This window comes from Drechmeria coniospora, chromosome 01, assembly GCF_001625195.1.
Source record: "Drechmeria coniospora strain ARSEF 6962 chromosome 01, whole genome shotgun sequence".
Taxonomy (NCBI): domain Eukaryota; kingdom Fungi; phylum Ascomycota; class Sordariomycetes; order Hypocreales; family Ophiocordycipitaceae; genus Drechmeria; species Drechmeria coniospora.
Genome location: NC_054389.1, coordinates 4,872,682 through 4,895,212, shown reverse-complemented (window position 1 = coordinate 4,895,212; position 22,531 = coordinate 4,872,682). Strand labels below are relative to the sequence as shown.

The 22,531-nt window shown below is 58.6% G+C and overlaps 5 protein-coding genes across 5 annotated transcripts; 3 read left to right on the top strand and 2 right to left on the bottom strand.

Moving 5' to 3' along the window:
* Positions 1 to 81: 81 nt before the first annotated feature.
* DCS_01210 (pheromone receptor) lies at positions 82 to 1,912 on the top strand (the record flags this gene model as incomplete). Its single annotated transcript, XM_040798545.1, has 3 exons — positions 82 to 736; positions 809 to 1,304; positions 1,366 to 1,912. 3 exons carry the CDS (start codon positions 82 to 84, stop codon positions 1,910 to 1,912), a joined length of 1,698 nt encoding a protein of 565 aa, XP_040659428.1.
* A 639-nt stretch (positions 1,913 to 2,551) lies between these two features.
* Positions 2,552 to 5,997, bottom strand: DCS_01209 (uncharacterized protein; the record flags this gene model as incomplete). The annotated part of the gene is made up of 2 exons (XM_040798544.1): positions 2,552 to 5,610; positions 5,679 to 5,997. The coding sequence occupies 2 exons, from the start codon at positions 5,995 to 5,997 to the stop codon at positions 2,552 to 2,554; spliced, it is 3,378 nt and encodes a 1,125-aa protein (XP_040659427.1).
* Positions 5,998 to 12,198: 6,201 nt separating this feature from the next.
* DCS_01208 (uncharacterized protein) lies at positions 12,199 to 13,785 on the bottom strand (the record flags this gene model as incomplete). The annotated part of the gene is made up of 2 exons (XM_040798543.1): positions 12,199 to 13,305; positions 13,375 to 13,785. 2 exons carry the CDS (start codon positions 13,783 to 13,785, stop codon positions 12,199 to 12,201), a joined length of 1,518 nt encoding a protein of 505 aa, XP_040659426.1.
* A 2,242-nt stretch (positions 13,786 to 16,027) lies between these two features.
* On the top strand, positions 16,028 to 16,956 carry DCS_01207 (enoyl-CoA hydratase; the record flags this gene model as incomplete). The annotated part of the gene is made up of 2 exons (XM_040798542.1): positions 16,028 to 16,169; positions 16,217 to 16,956. The coding sequence occupies 2 exons, from the start codon at positions 16,028 to 16,030 to the stop codon at positions 16,954 to 16,956; spliced, it is 882 nt and encodes a 293-aa protein (XP_040659425.1).
* A 470-nt stretch (positions 16,957 to 17,426) lies between these two features.
* DCS_01206 (uncharacterized protein) lies at positions 17,427 to 22,492 on the top strand (the record flags this gene model as incomplete). The annotated part of the gene is made up of 4 exons (XM_040798541.1): positions 17,427 to 17,480; positions 18,084 to 20,830; positions 21,287 to 21,442; positions 21,526 to 22,492. The coding sequence occupies 4 exons, from the start codon at positions 17,427 to 17,429 to the stop codon at positions 22,490 to 22,492; spliced, it is 3,924 nt and encodes a 1,307-aa protein (XP_040659424.1).
* Positions 22,493 to 22,531: the final 39 nt, after the last annotated feature.

Here is a 22,531-nt window from a genome sequence, read left to right as displayed (position 1 = left end):
GTCTTGGCCTCACGTCTTGGCCTCACGTCTTGGCCTCACATCTTGATCTCACGTCTTGACCACCGTCAGCTTCGGCCCCCCATGTATACGCCGCCGACCGTGGAGCTGTCCTCGCCGGCGACTCGGCTCCTCCGTCGGCAGGAACCTCTCATCCTCTACCCCCAGAGCCTCGTCCCCGTCCCCGTCACGACGCCCGCCCTCACGGCCAACCTCGTCATGCGCGTGCTCCTCGCTCTCGTCGGCAACATCGTCTGCATCATTCCCCTCGGCCTCCTCTACCGCAACGGCGAGTTCGCCGCCGTCGTCTTCATCGTCCTCGTCATGCTGCTCAACCTTGACACCGTCGTCAACTCGCTCCTCTGGCACAACAACGACACGGCCGACTGGTGGCATGGTGTCGGCTACTGCGATCTCGACAACTTCTTCCGCAACGCGAGCAAGGGGCTCTACCTCACCTGCCTTTTGGCCATCATGCGAAACCTGGCCCAGCAGGTGGGCATGATGCGCGCCGGCGCCCTGACCGCCGCCGAGAAGCGCCGGCGCAACCTGACGCAGGCCCTCATCATGTTCCCGCTGCCCATCGTCATGCTCGCCTGGACCTTTCCCCTCACGGCTCAGAGATATGTCATCGGCACCTTGGTCGGCTGCGACTGGGTTCCGCACTCGTCCTGGCCCTATCTAGTCTTCTTCATCCTGCCCCCCGTCGTCGTCGGCTTCGCCACCGTCGTCTACGCAGGTACGTCTTCGCTCCCGCATCGCGTTGCGTGGCGAGAGATTCATGTGTCCTGACCGCCCGTCCGCCCTGCAGTGCTCACCTATTATCGATACCGCCAGGTTTCCAAGACGACCGTCTCGGCGCTGGCGAGCAACAGGGCGGCGAACCGCAGGAGCCAGCGAACCCGACGCCGGCTCTACATGATGGTCATATCCATCTTGATCCCCTTCTTCCCCATCGTCGTCACTCTCGCCGTGCTCAACATCCTCGCCATGGGCTCGATCAAGCCATTCAGCTACGACACGATTCACAATCACGCGACCCCGTTGCCATGGAACACCGTCGTCCTCGTCACCTCCAACGACGTCCCTTGGGCCTACATGAACAGCGCCTACATACCAATCCTCACCACCGTCCCCATCTTTGCCTTTTTCGGCACCACCATTGACGCGTTGAACCAGTACAGAGTCGTCTTGGTCTTTGTTGGCCTGGCCAAATTCTTTCCCTCCCTGCGAAGAGAGTACGACCCGGACAGGGTTCCGACGGCAGCAAACTCTCTTGACTCGAACCAGACGGCAGCGATGACTGGGTCAGTCTCCCTCGTCACCACTTTGTGTCTTGTCTCTCGAGATTGCTCATCACTTTCGCAGAACCTCATCCAATGCCTCGAGAAAGGTGGCACCTACCACCGACTCGTCCAGGCAGCAGCCTGGCACCCCATTCACCTCCGCCGATTGTGCCGAGCTTCAGATCCCCGAAATGCAAACCATCGACTTTGCCACCACTGTCCAGCTCGAAAATGGGCTTGGGGGAGAGGAGATCGAGCACCAGGAGACCTCGACGAGCCCGCCGCGTCGGGGCCCGTTCAGCTTCGGCACGCCGTTCCACCTCCCGAATCCCTTCCGATTCTCTGTTTTCCGTTCGACAAAGGAGAAGAGCAGCGCTGCCCCCGCCGCATGCCCTCCTGCGGTCCCCCTCGAGAATGCTCAGCAGGCCGTTTCGGCATCTCCGTGGGAAGCACAAGCCGGTACCCCTCGTCCGCATCCCTGTGTTCGGCCGGAGGACGAAGACGAGACGGCGCTCTTCAACACTTCGACTCGTGACCATCACACCGACTGCACGACACCGGAGGAGGTCATGGCCGACGCCGAGAAAGATCTCGAGGGTCAGATACCTCACAGCTGCAGGAAGCGCTAGGCGTGTTATCTGCGCAGTGACGAGTTCCTGCCCGCGTGCCAAAGCTTCCTATGAGGCCGGAGCACGACTGCGAGGGAAAAGGAAAAGGTGTTTCACATCCTTGGTTTGGATGTCTCAAGCACGAGCATGGGGAAAGTCTTTGTCGAAAGTTCATCGTCCCAAGGTTGGAGACGTCGGAGGTAAAATTAGCTGGTCCCTAACAAAAACGCGGTGTCTCTTTCGATCTTCCTACGCTTCCGTGTCTATACACCCATGTCTCACCATGTGCTGCTCCTTTCTCCTCTCATCATGATACAAACAGCCCATCGTATCCACATCCAACCCATCTATATATAGTGTTCTTGTGCACCCGAAATTATACTATTCTCTCTCTCCAACGACTTTTGATTAAACTCCTCAAGCACGCCCATTACTGTGTAGCCAACGTCAAAATCCCAAGGCGCCGGCATATCCATGGTATCAAGAGCGCTGTCCGACTTGGCTGAACAAGCAGCGGCGGACGGCGAGACAAGCAGCATGTACAAAAGAAAAGGAAAATGAAAACAAAGCAAAAAAAGAGTTTGGAGGATGGAGGGGGGTGTGCGTATCGTCTTCATCTTGAATCATGATTGCGTGCGTGCGCGCGCTGTTCGTGCCGAATCAACGATGGGGGACGCCCTGCTGCATCTTGCGCATCGCCTCGCGGTGCGCGTCGAGCATTTCCCCTGTCCTCATTTTCTCGTCAAAGGCTCGGTCGGCGTATTCCTTCTCCCGCCGTTGCATCTCCTTCCTCTGGGCCTCTGCCTCTTTCTGACCCATAAGCACGGTTCGCTGCATGTCAATATTGCGTTGGACCTCCGTCTCTCGGTTCGCAAGCAGCGACGCGACGGTAAAGTGGGTTTCCCGCGACGGTGAGGTGACGAGGGGCGTTCCCGAGCGAAGGTCCTCCTGGACGGATTGACGAAAGTTGGCGAGCTGCGCATCGCGCACGGCTGGGGTCGGCAGCATCGAGACCCGACTTGGCTGGTGAGAGTTGAAGTAGATGTTCTCCGGGCTCTCCTGAGCAGCGCCGACCAACCGTGTGGATGATCTGTTTGCCTGCGAAAGGGACAGGATGCTGTTGTGACGCATGATTTCCTGTCGCTGGCGAAGAGGTACATCATCGGGGTCGGGAGCCCCTAGCAAGGCCGCATACGTAGAATAATTGTAGTGAGGGACCGCTTCGCTGGCGGGTTCGACGGTGGGCTCGGGCGAAACCAGGAGGTTGCCCTGTGATTTGCTTCGAAGGATGATGTCGCGCTGGCCGATGAGCGTTTGCGGGCTGTCGTATGAAACGACGCCCGGGATAGAAGCGCGCGGGTTCGTTTCCCGTGTTGCCGCGTCCTCGGCCGCCTTTGCGAGACCATGTTCCTCGACGATGGGCTCGAACGCTGCCGACGGCCTCCGCACAGCAGATGATACCGATCGAGAGAGTGGTCCGCCAGCGTTTGCCGGGATCGGGGGGACTGGCGGGACTGGCGAGACCGCAGCAAACGATGCAGTGCTCGGGCTCCGGTGTAGGTCGACGTCTTGGAAAGCCTGCTCCTGGGTGTAGTACGCGGGAGAGCCATCTTGACGTTTCGAAAGACGCCTAGAGGCAGTCGTGACAAAGGACGTATTCGAAGCTTGGGAGGCGGACCGCCTGAGAGCAGGGGACGGCATCCCGTCCTGAGCGGTCTTTTGAAGTTCGGCAACGTCAACAGGGACTGGCATTTCCTTGATGGCCGCCTTGGCAGGGCGCGCCGGTTCCTCGATTCTCACCACATCCGGCTCGGGCGTGTCTGCATAGCTCAGGTGCTTGGCCCATTCGTTCGTCCGGTACGACATGGCAACGCGGGAAAGCGAATGAGGCAGTCGAGCCTTCTTCAGGTTGATGGGCGTCGACGAGCCTGACGCAATCGACTTTGCCATGTCGTCGACCTCGGCGCCAGCCTCAACCGGGGAAGCGGCCCGGCTTCGCATCGCAGGAGTTGCCGTCGCAGCCGACTTGTCGTCCTCGGAGAGTACCGCATCTTGGGGGGCATAGTTCAAGGGAGGGGCGGTCATGGATTCTGGTCGCAACACTCCCTCGTCGTTTTCCTGCTGGACGGCATTCGGCGTCTCCCCATTAGGGAGCCCTACGTCCATCACGATGCTCTGACGGGCTTCGAGGGTGAGAACGGAGGATCGGTCATCATCGCTGATACTCTCATTGTCGACGGTGGCGGCGAGAGAGCCGTTGTCCTCGTCGTAGCGATGCGACTTGGCATTGAAAAATACTTCCGAGATTGGTCGATCTTCCACCTCACGATTCATCGTCACGGAATGGTGCGAGAAGCGGCTCGCGCGAGATTGTTGCTTCCGGTTGGACGGAGCAGAGGCCTCGGCAGCGTTGTCATCCGCGTACGTCGCAATGGAAGACCGGTCTTCGTCTTGAGCGTATCCTTCGGCATCCTGCGGCACGTGAAAGGGGAGCGGCACGACCGAGGGCACGGCTGTCATCCTCTTGGCCTGCAAAGCGCGATGGCTCGTCGCCACGTTGTCCGAAATGCGCTGGTCACCCTCCGGGTACGTGGCATCATTGTCGTTTAGGACAGCCAGCTTCTCATCCACCTCACCGTCGACGGCCGTGGGGGAGTCGGGGATGTCGTCGGCGGCAACTCGGACGGTGATCTTGCCTTGGTCGACTTCTTCGGCCTCCATGAGGGCGCTCGGCTTGGTGCGTAGTTGGTTCGACTCGGTGATGGCTGCCATCTCGTATGCCTCGACGGACGAGCGGTGCTTGTACGAGCCGTGGCTCTCTCGCAATCTCTTCTCGCTTCCAATGTCGCCAAATTCGGACAAACGAGAGTCACGACTGCCGATGGTGCCCTCTCCGTAGACTCGCTCCCAGTGGCGACGCTCGCGGGCATTCGCCTCCTCCACCTGGAGGCCGACGTTGGCTTCTTCGTGATCAAGGATTCTTCGGTCCTCGGCCCGCTCCAGCGCCTTCTGGTGGCGTTTCTCCCGGATAATCTTCCACAGCTTGATCTGCGAGACGATTCCGATGAGGAAGAAGATGAATATGGCTGCTGTTTCGACTCGAATGCCCTTGGTCACGGGATAGGTGTCGGCTCCGAGGGGGAAGAGATTCCCGTTGATATTCCAGACGTAGGCCCAAAACTCCTTGAGGCCTGCGCGGCTGAAGCAGTCGATGCCGAGGACGGTGACGGTGGCACCAGAGAAGGATATCATGACGATGAGGCCCCAGTCTCGAGTCCAGCGACTGAAGTAGAAGGCGAAGCCGACGAGGGTGAAGCAGGAGATGAAGATGACCTTGGGCGGGACGGTGTGAAAGAGACCGCCGTCAACTAAGCAGAGCAGCCACATGCTCATGCAGAATCCACCGAGGGCGCATCCCAGCCCCTCGGTCAACTCTTTGAAGAACATGGAGGCTGCACCGACGAGAGTGCCGGCCATGACGACGGCGACGACGTATCCGCCTTGGACGGCATCGCCGACGGGGACGCTCATGACATAAACAATCAGGACGGCGACACCGAGTGAGGTGAGGTAGGCGGTGGAGAAGAAGGTGTGAATCCATCGACTTTTGATGCCGACGAGAGAGTAGGCGAGGCCGGAGATGAACATGATGGTTCCGGCCACGCCCCATCCGGGGGTCAGCTGGGGCGCCAGGGGAAGCTGGCCGGTGGGTATGGTCGCTGCGGGAGAAGAGGGATGGGTCAGCCATTGCGACGTGCTCGATGCGAGCGAACGGGGCAAAACTTACCATTCAAGAAGCCGGTGGAATTATCCGACGAGCCACCGGCTTTAGCAGTTAGGGTTTGCGTCGAGGATGCGGAGGTGGAGCTGGCAGTTTCCGTCGGACCCTTTGTTGCCGACGGCGAAGCGGATGGATCGGCCTCGATGGATTTCTCAGAGAACTCGGTCGGAGCGCTCGTGGCCTCGGACTTTCGCGCCGGTGCTGGCGTCGCAGACGGGCCATCGTCTCGTCTCTGCAGACGCTCGAGGCTCTGGGCGGCAGCCAGCTGAAAGGCCAAGGCCAGGCAGAGAAGCGCCCACAGGTTGGCGGGTTTCAGAAACATCATCGTCGTCGACCTTTGTCGGTCGGGCTATTCGAATGTCGGAGGAGCTGCTAGACGACGGCGACGGCGAAGCCAGAAAGCATGATCCGTCCGAATCCGCCGACGACGCGCAAGAAAGGGGATTCAGGAGGTCCGATGCGAAGCAGCTCCGAGTATGCGTACTGTATTATATGCAAGTGCAAGTAAAACGACGAAAGAATGGAGGACGGCGGAAAGAAGCAAATCAGCTGCGGGTCAATTACAGTAATTGAGAGGTGAGACAACGCGGTGAACCAAAGGGCCGAGGCTGCTCGTGGCCGTCCGCGTGGATGCGGAAGAGCCCAAAGATGTTCTGGTCTGCTGGTGGTGGTGGTGGTGGCGGCGGCGACGACGGGGGAACGGTGCTGGTTCTGCAACGACAAATCGACGACCTTCTCCGACGACGAGGACGAGGAATCAGCGTACGACGACGGACGAGGCACGACGGAGAACGAGGGATGGGATGAAGAAAAAGCAGTCAACCCGTCACGGACGAGTGCAGGAGCGGGAGATGGCGCATAGGGCTCGCTTCATGCTCGGTGGGCGGCGGCGCCATGCCATTCATCGATCCATCCATCCATACGGATACCTTGGCAGAGCGATCACTAATACCATTTACCGGCACGAGCACTAGCAAGCGCAGCCGCTGGGTGACACGCAGATGTGACGGAACCGGGCGGCGCATGGCGAGCGCAAGGAGCAGGGCAGCAGCGGACCGGAGGGCGAGGGGAGAGTGAGGAAGAATCCTCTGCGGGGGTGCATAAGGAGGTTGTAGGGCCAATTTCCCGACCGGGGTGCTGGGTGGAGCCGGAGCCGGGTGGATGACGAGCATTTCGCAGCAACCGGGGCCTCGCAGCGAGCGCGGCACAATGCGCATCAAGATTGGCCTGTCGATGGGTTCGTGGACCAACGGGGTGACGGCAACGGCGAGATTGAACGGAGGATCGGCGACGAGGCAGAAAAGCGGCGGAGAGGCGAACGGGGTTGGCGACGGCGGAGGCGATGGCCGTCGACGCTTGGCCGCCAGCTCGTCCCTTTTTTTCGACCCCCATCGGCAGCACTTGGACTGCTCGGTACCTGCTGCATTGGAGGCGAGCGCGATCCCTGCTCGGATCGGAAGAGGCTTGACATGCGACGCGTACGAAGCTGGGCATGCACGCGTGCTTGTACGAAGGAGTCGGTTGGCTCACTCGTTGGTTCATTGCGGAGGGCCGATGGACGATGGAGGACGATGCAACATATTTGGCATGGATGGATCGATACGACACTGAGGCGGTCGGTAGAGTGTTCGCCTAAGTACTCCGTACTTACAGCGCACTTGCAGGTACAAGAAGCCGTCAGTTGCACATGTGTAAGTAGGTTAGTACCTAGCCCTTGACTTGGGGTGTACAACTAATGTACTTGCGGAGAGAGATTGGGTTGGTGCATGTAAGTACTAATTGTATGCTGCGAGTGCAGAACTGTACTTGTACTGCACTTGTGTCACTACATGTACTTACGGAGTAATACAAGCTAGTAAGTATTACTTGCGCGTGTGCACCTGCCACTGCAAGGTGCTGGTAAGTGTACTGTAGGAGCAGGGGGGAAGAAGGAACGAGGAAGCGCGGGTGGCCGAGGACGCTAACGGGGGAAAGACATGGGGACAGCCACTCGACTCCCCTTGTCCGTTACTACCTGTAAGCTGTTAGTGATTGGTAGTAATAATAGCTGAGCATGAACTCGAACCCGTACCTGAACGTTCTCCTTCCGCACGAGACCCGGCGTTCGCGACGCAGGTACGCCTGTGTGGAAAAATTGCCCCACCTTGGCTCTTTCAACGCAAGCGCCCCCACAAGTCTTGGCGAATCTGCACCGCAAGTCCGAGTACATGTACAGTAAGTACTTGCATGTAGTTGTACGGAGTCGATGTGCGCCGTAATAATACTCCGTATAAGTACAAGTACAACGTACAGTACAAGTGCAGTACAAGACAATACAGTACACCGCAAGGCCGGTGGGAGTGCGGACAAGGCAAGTGCGGACACGGGCACGGACACGGACACGGACGAGACAAGCAGGTACGGTCGACAGAGTGCCTCAAGTACACAAGTCGGTGTGCAATTGCAGCAAGCGCTGCTGCCATCAGACGCGACGATAGACTGTACAAAGAGGTAATAATACCTACCACGGAGGAAGTACTTTGGTGCACTTCCTTGGCACTGGCATGAACATGTAAGTACTTGGAGGAACCATGGGCACAAAAGTTCGGCACAAGTCGATGCCCTCTAGGCAATATGTACCTAGGTTCGCATGACACTACAATAAAAACTGTGCTTTAGGCATTTAAATCACTTCTCCCCTGCCCACTGCCCGCTCACGATACGGCCAGAAGAAAAAATTGACGAGCATGGATGGATTCGCTGCCGGTTGGACACCGAGGGCACGGAGCACGTATCGCCAAGGTTCTGGGTATTACATGCTGCCGGGTGAACTGAATACTACGTAGTCCTATCCTTTCAGGTAGCACTCCGATGTTTGGCATTGAATATCTAACAACAGCAAGTATTATTATTGCTACGTACATTACAAGTACAGTACGGAGTACACATGCACTTGGATGTGCTCCTCCGCGGAGGGAGGTGCTCGGCTCGGTAGGGTGTGCATGCAAGCAAGTGCTCCCTCCGTGCTGCATGTAGTCAAGTCCTTCCCTGTCAGTGCCGAGGTACCTCAGTCGACGGTGCAGAATTGCGACGGGCCTCTGCCAGCGGGATGCTGGGATGCTGGGACGCTGGGACTGTGCATCGTGGTGCAGGCAGTAATTACGGCGCGGCGCATTATCCAGCACAGAGCATACGGCACTCCGTGCATGCACGGCATCTGCGCGACACCACCAGCTGAAATTGCCGGCAGCAACAAAACGGACGTGCCTGATCACTCAGACGCAGAGGTTGGCTACCAGTGCTCAGCCCCTCTTGCAACTCGAACGCCTCCTCCGTACCTACAGCACGACTACCTGTGCTGCTACCCAGTACCTCAAACCAGCAGCCGTGTACAGAAAGGTCACCTCTGTCAGCTCTCCAAAACTCTTCAGGGAAAGGAATCTGCCAGCTGTACGGAGTACTTGCCGGCGCTCTACATGTATCGTACATGTGCCAGGTACTGGGTACCACGAGTTAAGGTGAGTCGTACCGGTCTCCTCCGTACCTACCTACTACCTAGTACCTAGTAGCTTCTCGGTGCTTTCCAACCAGTTCACGAATGCTGCACTGAACCCTGCCCACGTGCATCGCTCAGCAACGTATGGGGGCACTCGCACTCGCACCGTTGAAACCTTGCTGGCTACATCCGTCTCGACGTACAAGTATATGCGCATACAGTTGCATGTGTAGCCCGAGGACGCGGCTGGCCCCATCACCCGCTCGACGACGAGTCCGTACCTACCGTGCAATGGCTGCCACCCAGCATTACCTAAAAAGCAGCGTTCTGGCGGCTGCCCTACCGCCATGGCTGGGTGGTCATGGGTAGCGCTGCTTGGCACCTCTATATTTGGGAAGGATAATAGGGTTTTGCCTCGGCGGCGAGACGGCTACCGGCTCCGCAGATGCCTCCCCGCGCGGGAATGGTTCAGCTCCTGGCAGGGCAACGAGACGGAGACCAATGGGCAGGCTGGCGCTCCTCGGGCCCTCGTGGCTTCGTGCCAGGACGGTGATGTCGCGCAGCTCGGGCTGCACAGCGCTGCTCCTTCGAGTGCGAAGCGCAACAAAAAAAGAAGGATGCGTGTGACAGGATTCCTTGCCACCGACATGACTATGCGCCAGGATAAAAAAAGAAACGGTTTCCTTGCCTGGTCCCTCTGCGTGGTCCGCTGCAGCACTCGTACAGGTACTCGGGCGGGCGGACAAACAAGTTGTGGAGAAACGGACAATTATGCGCATGATGGGTGATGCTGGAAACCACCGCTGTGGCACGGCGATGACATGACCGACAGGACTTTGCATGGCACTCGCGGTGCACATGTGCTCCGTACGTCGGTGTAAGTAATACGTGCTAGCATGATGGCGACGCTACTTACAGCCGCCGTGCAAGTACAATGTACATACTCTGTCGGGTACCTGCGGGGCGTGCGCGCATGTGCTCGTGCCATCCACGAAGCACTGATCGGCCATTCGATATCCTGCTTTGTCGCTGCGGACGGACCGGGGGCTGGCAATCAAATTCGACGAATGCACGATGCATCACCAATGATCATCCCGCCTTGCGCCGTATTACTCCGTCCTTGGGTGCACGCGAACATGTACACAACACATGCCTAGAACCTACCTTGTAGGTACGCACCAGCATGTGCCACCTACTGGTAGGTCCCAGGCACCCAACGCCTGTGCCCAAGTGAGGAGGTACGGAGCACAACTACGGAGTACAGGTTCACACATGTACCGAGTACTCTGGACTGTGTGTGGGTGTAAGTACTTGCGTACCTTTGCCCGTCAGTCGCTGGCAATGCAATGGAACCAATTTCCACTGCTTCTCATCGACATCCATCAGCAGCTTCCGCATCAACATCCGACGCAGCCCAGCAGCTCTACCTCTCAACCGTGTGCGAAATGCGCTACCGATGGACGACACACCCATGGACCGACGCAGAAGACGAGCGTAAGACAAGACGAAGTACGAGGTGTCTCCGCTTCACAAGGCACGACATGTATATCGAGCCGAGTAGTACAGTCGTTCGCAGAGTGCCCCGTATTCCGTAGTATCACAGTAATTGCTCTGTCAACGCACCAGTACGTACTCCGTACAGTGCTCTTACTCTTATACATACAGGTAGGTACCTGCAACTAATACTCCGCACAGGACTGCGAACTAGAAGGTACTGATCGTACTGCACTTGCCACTAGGTGAAGAACTGCCATGGCAGACACCCAAGGCATTCGTCGCACGGATACGAAGAAACAACACCTCGCCACAGTGATCCGTACATACTCGCAACACTATCGACGCCGACAGAACATGGATCTGCACTCGTACAACCCAGCTTTCAAGCCCACCTGTCCACCCACCCGTCGTGCTGGGCTGGCCAGAAAACGAGATTGCCGTGCCTCCTCCCCCCGGCCGGGTACGGTGTGCGTCGTGAACGGCAGCTCCCCTCCTGCGCTGCCGAATGCAGCCTCTGCCGGGTCGAAGCTGAGCCTCGGCCTGCGTTGGCACGAAGCGGTACCATGGTAGAAATCCCACGACGGCAGGGATGGGCATGGCATGTCGCCGCGGAGCCACGGGCGCAGACGACGTCGACGAGAAGCTTGCCCGAGGCCAACGCGACGCACCGCTGCCAGTGTCCGCCGACGGCAACCAATGCAAGGGCAAGCCGGCGCACGCATGCGTCTCGACGCTTCGGCGACGGCATGACAGCCATCTGCTTCGCATGACCCGTCTCGGTACTTTCTTACCGCCATTTGAATCTTCCTTTTGCGCTTGCTGTGCTGTTGCTCCTCGCCATCTCGCCAACTCCGTGGCTGGCTGCATGAGCAGCTATGCGCGTCATCCATACCGTGCCAACGGCCACGCACCCTCGCAGCAGCGTGTCACCTACCATCCTGGACCGAATGGACGGACGGACGTCCACGTACGACAGGTGACACGGCGCCCGACGACGGCCTCGGCGTGCCTTTTTCCATTTCCCATCGCACCAGCACAAGCCATCGGATGCCGGCGTGAGCTTTTTGGGAATTCGCCCGTCGGCGCTGCGCAGTCAATCGACGTATTATTGACTTGGCATACCAAAAACACTCGCATGAGCCGAGGTTGGCACCGTGTTGTGATAATGAAGGGTACGCAAGTATGGAGTGAGAAAGGGGCACTATGTCGTCATGAGCCCTCGCATGCACCTGCTTCCGAGTGGCCGTCTTTCGCTCCAGCAATCTCGTAGCCTTTCCTCGTCCGTCCGTCTCGTCATTGGTATCATATTCCATGTGCTAGCCTCAATCTGTCCCAGCCGGTCCCGTTCCCCCGTGCTGGCGACGCGAGCGGCATCAGCGGTGGTCGCGTTTGGGGGCGTTGGTGGTGGTGGTGGTGGTGGTGGTGGCGGCGGCGGTAGGTAGCGGTTGGGGAGTGGTCGGGTGGTCGTCGGGTGGTAGTGGTAGGGTAGGGCCGTGGTGAGCGGCTTGTGGTGGGTAAGGTCGTGGTGTTTGGGTGTTGATGCGAAGTGCAACATCACCTCTTCATGACCCGCGGCGGTACTCTGTCGCCGCTGTACCGCAGCGGAACGGCCGCCGCCTTTCCCGCTCGGCTGCTTCGGCCCTTTGTCGACGCCGGCTGTCTCTGCTTGCTGCCGCCGATGAGGGCGAGAAGGGTTCTCAGCGGCAGCAGGAGGAGTCGGAGCATGGCGTGAAAGGGCACGAGCGCCACGGACATGGCAAACTCAAAGGCGCGCATCGCCACGTTCTTCCGGTTTGCATTGTTCTTCGCCGCCGCCGCCGCGAGGGTGATGGCATCGTTGAGCCTCGCCTCGAGTCCGGAGAAGCGGGATTCCGTCTGGAATTGGAGCACCGTCGCCTTCTTCTCGTACCGTCTCACCGCGCGGTTCAGCGCATCCAGCTCCGGCTGGATCGCGTTCCGCACATCCCTCGTCATGGCCGCCTCCTGCTTCGCCCGCGCCGAGTGGGGGCTGCAGTCCGACCCCGTGGCCTTGTCCTCGGCGCCCGAGTGCGCCTCGAGCCTCTCGACGCGAGCCACCATCTCCTCCAGCTGCGCCTTCGTCTTGGACGCCGGGTTGAAGCCGTCGCCGTGGACGACTCTCTGCAGGTGGAGGGTTCGGCACTGGACGAGCCGCAGCATGTGGGAGAAGACTCGCAGTTCCGAGACGAGCAGGAAGATTGTGAGGTTGTAGTTTGAGACCAGCCCCTCCGAGGGACGGCTCAGCTGTGAGCGAATGGTGTGGAGGAGGTACGCGCTGAGGAGCGGGAGGACGAGGCATGCGAGCAGCGACAAGACTTCGTGGAGGTAGAGTTCGCGAAGGGCCGCCTGTCGCCGCTCCGACTCGGGCATTCCCTGGACCCGGGCCTTGGGGGAAGGCTTGGCACCCCCCTCGTCCTCCTCCGGGACGTCGATGAGCGGGGATCCAGGGGGAACGGTGGCCGGCGAGCAGTCGCCGTCGCTCTCGACGGCGATGGCGTCGTCGGAATCCATCTCGTGCAGGATGCGCACCTGCTGCGCGGCGTGGTACCATATCCTATCGTTTGAGTGGTTGGCATACCATCCAGCGCCCGTTTGCATTCGCATTTGCGTCTGCCCACCAGGGGAGGAAAACATGTCGATGACCTACCATGGTTGCGTCACCGACCAGTGCAGGAAGACGCCGGAGAGCGCCAGCAGCATGACGTCCGTCACGACGGCATTGCCGTTCTTGAACAGGGCACCCGAGATGGGCGGGAGCAGCGCAAAGGCGAGCGAGAGCGAGGCGAGCGAGGATGACTCGGGCAGGGACCCATCCGCGTCTGCCTGCGGTTTCGGGTTCAAGATGTCGCGCGCCTCGCTGCTGTAGTCGGACAGGTTGGAGCTCCGCCGCGGAGGCCTGCTGCCGCCGTCAAACGACGACTCCGACCGACTGGTGAAGGACGGCGGCGGCGGCCGTAGCAGCGCGTCCGAGACGTCGATGGTCTTGACGCGACGGAGCACATGGCCAGGTGCGATGCCGTTCAGGCCAGTGGCGAGGCCGGAGCTGATGCCGGTGCTCGCCGTAGACTTGGCGGATGGATGGGAGGGTACAGCAGGGCCTTCATCTGTGGAGGCTGCCGTCATGATGCATTTGCCTCTGTCCTGGATCAAGGTGGGTGGCGATCCTGGGCGTGGGTTGAAAGGACCGGGGGAGGAGAGACGGATCTGTGTCTATGACGTTGACGCGTCGAGAGTCGAGGGCGGAGTGGGAGGAATGGCTCCGGCGCAGTCGGACTCGCAACTAGCAGAGGGCCCAACGGCGCGATGTAGGTGCCTGGCGGTGCCTCCACCAACAAAGCCGTTTAGCGCGATGGATTATCCGGGGTAATACGATGGCGGCGATACAGATCTACTCGCACAATGTATGGGCGGCAGTGCTCCGTCGTGGTAACCCAGTAATAATACATACTATCAGCAGGTACGGAGAGTTGTGCACAGTGCTCCGCTCTCCAAACGATACTGCCGATTGATTGTTCCGTACGCAAGTACCACGTACTGTAGGTGTACTCACTCGCACACTATAATTTCTACGGACTACGCATGTACAGTACGGAGTGCAAGTACCTACTTTACTGCACGGGCAGTGATTCCATACCTTGAGATTCAACATACAGGGCATTCGCCCCCAAATTTGGCGCTCCCGTTCCTCTTCACCCTGTAGTCGCTCCACAATAATGCATTCCATGGGGAGATTCTCAGGCTATCTTGCTTCCAGTTATTTGGCTGAAACTATCGAGGGATACCCAGCTCGTGTCGATGGTCGATAGATCGGATCTACTTGCTTTCCCAAGGATCCATCTACGCCAATTGCATATACCTGCAGAGTGAGTACTTGGCCCACCGGTTGCGTACCGCTCTCAGACCGCGGCTGTCAATGCAAATGCTACTACTGTCCTGTGAATGATAGGGTGAGCGGCACCCGTTTGTTGATCGCGGGCGGTGAGGCAAAGGAATGTTGACATTGAAACTCTGCATTTAATTTGGGGTCTGAGCAACCTCGGATGCTGGTCTCATCCTGCTGTGACTTTCGATGCCCCGGTGTGGGTTGCAGGTGCATGTCAAAGTTGATGACACGTTTGGACCGACCAACGCCTCCCCCCCTCTCTTGACCGCAACGCTTCTCACATGGATATCCGGATTAATCGAACCGAAAAATAGTCTTAGCCCTTGCATCCGAACTATTTGCATCTGATTGCCTGGGCAGTCACAGCTTGTGATACCAACCCAGCTCCTTCCTACCCTAGACCATGCGATCGATGGAGCATACGTGTAGAACAGATTATCGGCTGTTGAACGAACGGGCAGGCTTGCGTTGGACAGGATGCTGTTGCGACCAATAATCAGAATTGGGGGCGCATGTAACAAAATAAAAAGGAGTTGGGCCAAAATCTTTTCGATGCATTCGTTGGGTAGAGATCTCAACGCTCGTTTTGATGGATCCGCAGCCCGATCGCCTGCAAGTGTCTGCTCTCCATGTTTACGCATGGTTGCGGACGGTAACGCGCCGTCAATTTTCATCAGGCTGTCGCTTCCCCCCCATGTTAAATGACAGGAGAAGGTGGACAGTGGCACACAGTCGTTGTAATATACTGTATACTGTATTAATGGCGCGTAGATTACGATTGCTCCCTCGCTCCTTGGTTGACCGCAGCTACTTTTACATGCCGTTTCAACTCAACCTGAGCCGTAGCTTGCGGTGCTCGAGCGTCGAAACATGCGCTAGCTTTCGCGAAGCAAAAGATATAGTCAAGCATTTCATCTACATTCAGCGCTTCTTCGTGAATGACAAGTCGGGGTTGAGGAAGTTACCTCTTGATATCAATTATCGTCACATCACTCCATACCATTTGCCCTCGTACTTACTTACAGGAACGGTACTTGTACGAGGTACATACAACAGCCGTACTTGTCCACCTAAGGGTGCAAGGACTGTCTTGTCGTAACGTGTACATGTAGTTGTACAGTACTGTAGTTGTACATACTATACTTACTGTAGTTGTACGTAGGCGTTCGTCGCGCTTAGTTACCCTGTAAATACTGCGCTACCTGGTACTTATTGTAGCCACTGCAGTTGCCAGCAGGAACCCCTTCCACTAAGCCGCTCTCGGAGTTGTGGGCCTTGCTTTGTTCCACCATTGTTAACCTCGGGCTCAAAGCCGACGCTTTCCACCAAGGTAGGTACACTTCTGCCAACGTAACGCAAGCTGGAGTCCTACCCCGACATCATCACCCGTCAAGCTCCAACCGTGCGTTCTCATCAACGATCAACGGCACACGACTTCAGCATCTCATCTGCATACTCGACTTCTCCGACAAGGAAAAAAAAATGAACGCCCTTCGATGCCTGCGGCCGGTTGCCGGCCGGATCCCGTTTCAGCCCTCGACCCTTCCTCGCGTGGTGCGAGCCTACAGCTCCAAGTCGTACGAATACATCCAAGTGTCCATGCCGAAGCCTGGCGTTGGCCAAGGTAAGCATGCAAAGAGCCATCCGCATGTTTTTTGGAGGTCTAACAAGGCATCAAAGTGACGTTGAACCGACCCAAAGCCCTCAACGCCCTGTGCACGCCCCTCATAAACGAGTTGAACGAGGCCCTCAACGAGCTCAACGCCTCCGATGACGCCTCCGTCATCATCTTGACCGGGTCGCAGAAAGCCTTCGCTGCCGGAGCCGACATCAAGGAAATGGCCCCCCTGGCATTCTCCGAGGCCTACACCAAGTCGTTTATCGAGTCCTGGTCACTGCTGACGACGCAGATCAAGAAACCCATCATCGCGGCCGTCTCGGGACATGCGCTCGGCGGCGGCTGCGAGCTGGCCATGATGTGTGACCTCATCTACTGCACGGATAATGCCAACTTTGGCCAGCCCGAAATCAAGCTCGGCACCATACCGGGAGCGGGTGGCAGCCAGCGACTGACGCGCGCCGTCGGCAAGGCCAAGGCGATGGAGCTTATCCTGACCGGAAAGTCCTTTTCGGGCGCCGAAGCCGAGCGATGGGGCGTCGCCGCCAGGACGTTCCCGACGTACGAGTCGTTGATGGAGGAGGTGCTGAAGCTCGCCGAGACGATCGCCGGATACTCCAAAGTAGCCATCTTGGCCTGCAAGGAGGTGGTGAACAAGAGCCAAGATCTGCCGCTGAGGGACGGTGTCGAGTTCGAGAGGCGCGTTTTCCACAGCCTATTCGGAAGCCAAGATCAGAAAGTTGGCATGAAGGCGTTTGCGGAGAAGAAAAAGGCCGAGTGGACGCACTCGTAGGCGTAGGCTGCCGCTCGCCGCGCCGTTTGTTCTGTCGGCAAAATCTCCATGCAGCATCCAAAGACATGGCTCCATCAGGCAACGGACGACAATTCCTTTACAGGTACGGAGCACCGAGTATTCTGTGTCATCTATACTGTACGCATCGAGCACCTCACGTGTTTTCCCATGACCACAACAGCTGAGCTGGAGGATATGCCAACCGATATTCCTTGGACTGATTACTTGTTTGAGATGGAAGAGGTGGCCTCTGTCAACGACTTGTACTGTAGTGAGGGGACATGTAGCTTTGGGAGCGCCCAGGTGTTGCGAAAGGCGCCACAGCTACGGAGTTCACCTACAGTATTTGGGATTGCAGGGACGCCAGGCGCCAAAGTCAATCAACAACAGCTGGAAGATGTGCCCGCCAATATTCATCGGACTGAATGGTTTTTTGAGATGGAAGAGGTAGCCTCCGTCAACTACTCGTAATGAGGACATGTAGCTTTTGGAGCTTCCAAGTGTTGCGACAAGCGCCACAACCAGTTAGGATTTCAGGGACGCCAGGCACACAAAGTCAATTAATTCATGGCGGAAGGCTGGCGTGGCTAGTGGGCCCCCCTCCAAGTATTAGTACCTACCTTACCTATTGTAAGTACTGTACTTAAGCACTGGCGGTGGGTACATCGGCACTAACTTAACTAACTTGACAGCCTGGTCAAGTACCTGGTGGGTAATAGGTATCATCATCATCCTTACTGCAGTTCATGTATTAATACATGTACTCCGTAATAGCCCGTATCCGTTGGTGTACTTGCATTGTACTCATTGTACTGTACTTACTGTACTTGCATGTTCGTTGATTACATCAAGGCATCAGCAACAAACTCGTGCCCGCCCGACAACGCAACGTTGCCAAATCGCAAACGTCCCCATCCTGCCCTGCGACCAGAGACTCGACCGACTCCAGCGGTCCTCGCTGGATAGCATGAACGGATGGATACCCGAAAACCAAGTCTGGACCTGGCGACGGAGTTGACGTGCTCCGTATGCATTGCCCTCTCGCAACCCCTACCCCGCCAACGACTTGGTTGATGCCGAGGCGTCTGGCCCCCATGGATGAAACGATGGACTGACGGCCGATGCAGATATGCACCGAGCTCCTCTACCAGCCGCTCACCCTTCTCGACTGCCTCCATACCTTGTGCGGAGCCTGTCTTCGGGAATGGTTTACTTTCCAAGCTGCCGCCGCCGAGCGGGCTCCTACCCCGCCATCACCTGGCGACAACATCTTTACGTGCCCGTCCTGCCGAAGCCCCGTGCGGGACACCAAGCACAATGCCACCGTCGTCACGCTGCTGGAAATGTACGTGGCAGCGAACCCCGCCAAAGCCAGGTCCGAAGCAGACAAGGAGGAGATGGGCAAAAAGTACAGGCGAGGCGACCAGGTGTTCCCAGAGGTGGCCACTCGCAAACGCACGGCGGAGGAGAGGCGAGTGGAAGATGAGGATCAAAGGTTGCTCGACGTGGTGAGGCAGATGAGCTTGCGAGAAGCCACCTCGAGCGTCGCGCAATCGCCGGGGACCCGGAGACGCCGAGATAGCCGCTCTGCAGACCATCGTTTCCAGCCCAGCAGGACCTACAGCTCCGACGGCCGTCCGCGCCGCAGGAGGGAAGGAGATCAGCACCCGCGGGTCGACAACGCAGCTAGCCGCAGTTCTGATCAGATCCCCGACGTCAGAGAAGGACGGCGCAGAAATTCCAGCGAAACACGCCAGCCACGCCAGGTCGAGCACCAGTCGTCGTTGCGTTCCCTCATTGGATCTGGATCCACGAATGAACGAGACATTGAGAGGGAAATTGAAGACTTTGCTCGGCAGATCCAAGAGGAGGGCCTGCTCGACGGCCTCGACTTGGACAACATTGACCTAAGCCGGGACGATGAGCTGAGTCGACGCATCACCGAAGCGTATCGTCGCAGACAACGAGAGCGCGCTCGGCAGGAACCCACCAGGAGGAGCAACAACACGGCACAAAACGGCTCATCTCGGACGGCAAACCCGCCTTCTGTCGATGCGAGGCGTCGAGGAGCCCCGACCGGGAGCCGAGCCGGCAGCCGCACCCGAACCGAGTCACGGTCGGCCAGCGGGAACAGCCAAACGGAGGATCGGAGCAGACCGCCGCCATCGAACGCGGCGAGCCTAGAAGGGCGAGCTGCACCTGGCAGGACTAGAAGGAGGGCGGCCAGCAGCAGCCGGAGCGGCACAAACGCGGCATTCGCGGCAGAGTCCGAGATGAGGCTAACGTCTCGTTCGCAAACGGACATCACCTTGCGAACCCAGCCGGCCGACCCTACATTATCACGGCATAGTTCTAGTGAGTCTCGGAGCACGGGCACCCCTTCCGTGATGGCATCTTCGGACCTTGCCGGCGAGCGAACTGCACCAGTGAGCGTGGGACAGAACGCATCCTTTGCAAGTCGTGTTCCGATGTGGAACCCATCCGTTGCGGATGCTCTGTCGGACTTTTCAGAACTTCACCAAGCGACGGGAGCAACAGTTGCGCGGCCATCGCCAACCAAGACGCAGCAGCCCGCCGAACCGGCTGCCGCTCACTCTGCCGCATCGAGCTCCGCAAGAGGCGCGGCAAACACCGATCCTGGTCATCATCGAACACGATCCCAGCTGTATACGGAGCCGTCCATTACTTGTGCGAGATGCAACAAGCCTCATATCGAGTATGACTTGCATTACAACTGCGGCGAATGTGCTGGTGGTCAGTGGAACCTGTGCCTCGATTGTTACCGTGCCGGCAAAGGGTGCCTCTATTGGCTCGGATTTGGCCATGGTGCCTGGACGAGATGGGAAAAGGCGCGACAGCAGGATAAAAATCTGGAGCGGCCTCACATGCTGACGGCGAACCGATACTTGCCGCCGCCGTCAGTACAACGAGGAGGCGACGGGCGAGCGACGTGGACCGACGACGATCCGAAAGGCAGGCTAGAGACGGGGACGTTTTGCGCAAAGTGCTTCGTGTGGACCAACAGCTGCTTCTGGCGCTGCGACGACTGCAACGAGGGTGACTGGGGTTTCTGCAATGACTGCGTCAACCAAGGCCGATCGTGCACCCACAGGCTGTTGCCTCTAACCCACGAGGCCTCGCAGCGACCAAGCCGGCCCGGGAGCCCGCGGTCGGCCGAGAAGCCAACGAGCGCGGCGATATTTACCGGCCCACAGGCGTCCAGCATAGGGCCGTTCAAACCGCTCACATTCCGGACGCGATGCGACCTCTGCCGAGAGTCGATACCTCCCACCCAGGTCAGGTACCACTGCTTCAGCTGCTCGAGCGCCTTGGTTCCGGATGCGCCTCCCGGGGACTACGACATTTGCACGTCCTGCTACGGAAACCTTGTCGCTCAAGGAAAAATCAGCAGCGAAAACGGCGACTTGGGGTGGCGAAGGTGTCTGAACGGGCACAGAATGGCCGTCGTAGGCTTTGCCGATGGCAGGGTTGGCCAGTGGAGGTACGTTGAGCGAGACGTTGTGGGAGGCCGCACGCTTCGGGCGGAACCCTTTGAGGGCTCCGAACAGCATCAAGGCCAGGGATTGCAGATCTGGTCTTGGCACAAGGGCGACGAGAAATTGAAGCGCCTTGCCACTCGCGACGTATCCGCGACGGCGCCCCGAGCTGTCGCTTCGACCACCTTTACCGCCGCCTTTCCTCCGGACGGGGGGCCGGGGTTGAGAGCGCAGGCCTTGTGGACGTGGCATTCAACCTCGGAGGCCGACGACGAACTGCCCTTTCCAAGAGGTGCCGAGATACGGGAGGTCGAGGACGTCAACGGTGACTGGTTCTTCGGCGTGTACATGGGAGCCAAGGGGTTGTTTCCGGCCCCGTACGTGCGACTGTCGGAGCCAAGGGGATAAACGAGATAAATTGCACGGCCAGACGTTGTTTATTTGACGAGGATTATTGTGAGTCAGGTTGCCACATGAATTTTGCTAGTGAATTGCAATCTTGTATGAGGTTGTGCGATGGCCGAGTTTGAAGCATCTTGGTCGGTCGGGTGTGAAGCTCGGTTCGGGCCCGATATTAGCGCGTTAGCGGGTGGGGGATCCTAAGTGATATTTGGGGGGGATGCTAGAATGGGAACCGTGCTAATAATGTCTTGGGACACTGCTGAAAATGACGTGCTTCGAGCCGTCAGGTCTCCACAGTATATCATCCTCCTTCATTGCACCACGCTCTCATCGCCGTCGCCGATGTGGTTGCTCTCATTGCAAGCACAAATATCCATTGACAACAGTTCTGACCGACGGGGTTTGGAAATCGACGGCTGATTCGACGACAGGTGGAGATTGCGAGCAAACTTGGCCATCATGTTCCGACAAAGCGCCCGGAAGCTGGCGATTGCTGCGGCCAAAGCCGCCGAACCGACGGCACACACTCTTGCCGTGTCCAAGGCGCAGGGTATCGCCAAGGGCCTCACGGGAGGCAAGTTTGCTTCGTACCTGACCGAGGGCCGAGTCTGCTGCTGACTGCTTTTTCCCTCGATACAGCCATCGGGAACACGCCGTTGATTCGGTTGAGGGCCCTCTCGGACGAGACCGGTTGCGAGATCCTCGGCAAGGCAGAGTTTATGAACCCTGGCGGCTCCGTCAAGGATCGCGCGGCGCTCTACGTGGTCCGGGACGCCGAGGAGCGTGGCCTGCTGCGGGCCGGCGGCACCGTCGTCGAGGGCACCGCCGGGAACACGGGCATCGGGCTCGCCCACGTCTGTCGCTCGCGCGGTTACAAGCTCGTCATCTACATGCCGGACACGCAGTCCCAAGGCAAGATCGACCTGTTGCGGCTTCTCGGCGCCGAGGTGTACCCCGTACCGGCCGTTGCCTTTGACAACGCCGAGAACTACAACCACCAGGCCCGGCGGCACGCCGAGAGGCTCGAAAACGCCGTCTGGACGAATCAGTTTGACAACACGGCGAACCGGAGGGCCCACGTCGAGACGACGGGACCCGAGATCTGGGCCCAGACGGGTGGAACCGTCGATGCTTTCACCTGCGCGACGGGCACCGCCGGCACCCTCGCTGGCGTCACTCGCCATCTCAAGGAGGTGTCGGGCGGCCGCGTCAAGAGCTTCCTCGCCGACCCGCCCGGGAGCGTGCTGCATTCCTACATCAGCTCCGGCGGCAAGCTCGTGGAGCGGACAGGGTCGAGCATCACCGAGGGCATCGGCCAGGGTCGCATTACCGACAACCTGCAAGCCGACATTGGTCTCCTCGACGGCTCGCTCTTCATCTCGGACGAGAAGAGCATCGAGATGGTCTATCGCTGCCTCGACGAGGAGGGACTCTACCTCGGCGCAAGCTCCTCCCTCAATGTTGTCGCGGCCAAGGAGGTCGCCGAGAAGCTGGGCAAGGGCCACACGGTCGTGACCATGCTGTGCGACGGCGCCTACCGGTATGCCGACCGTTTATTCTCCCGCAAGTGGCTCGAGGAGAAGAAGCTCCTGGGCGCAGTCCCCGAGCACCTGACAAAGTACATTGTGCTGCCGTAGGTCGGCGGCCCGGCTGGTAATAGTTTGATGTTTTACACT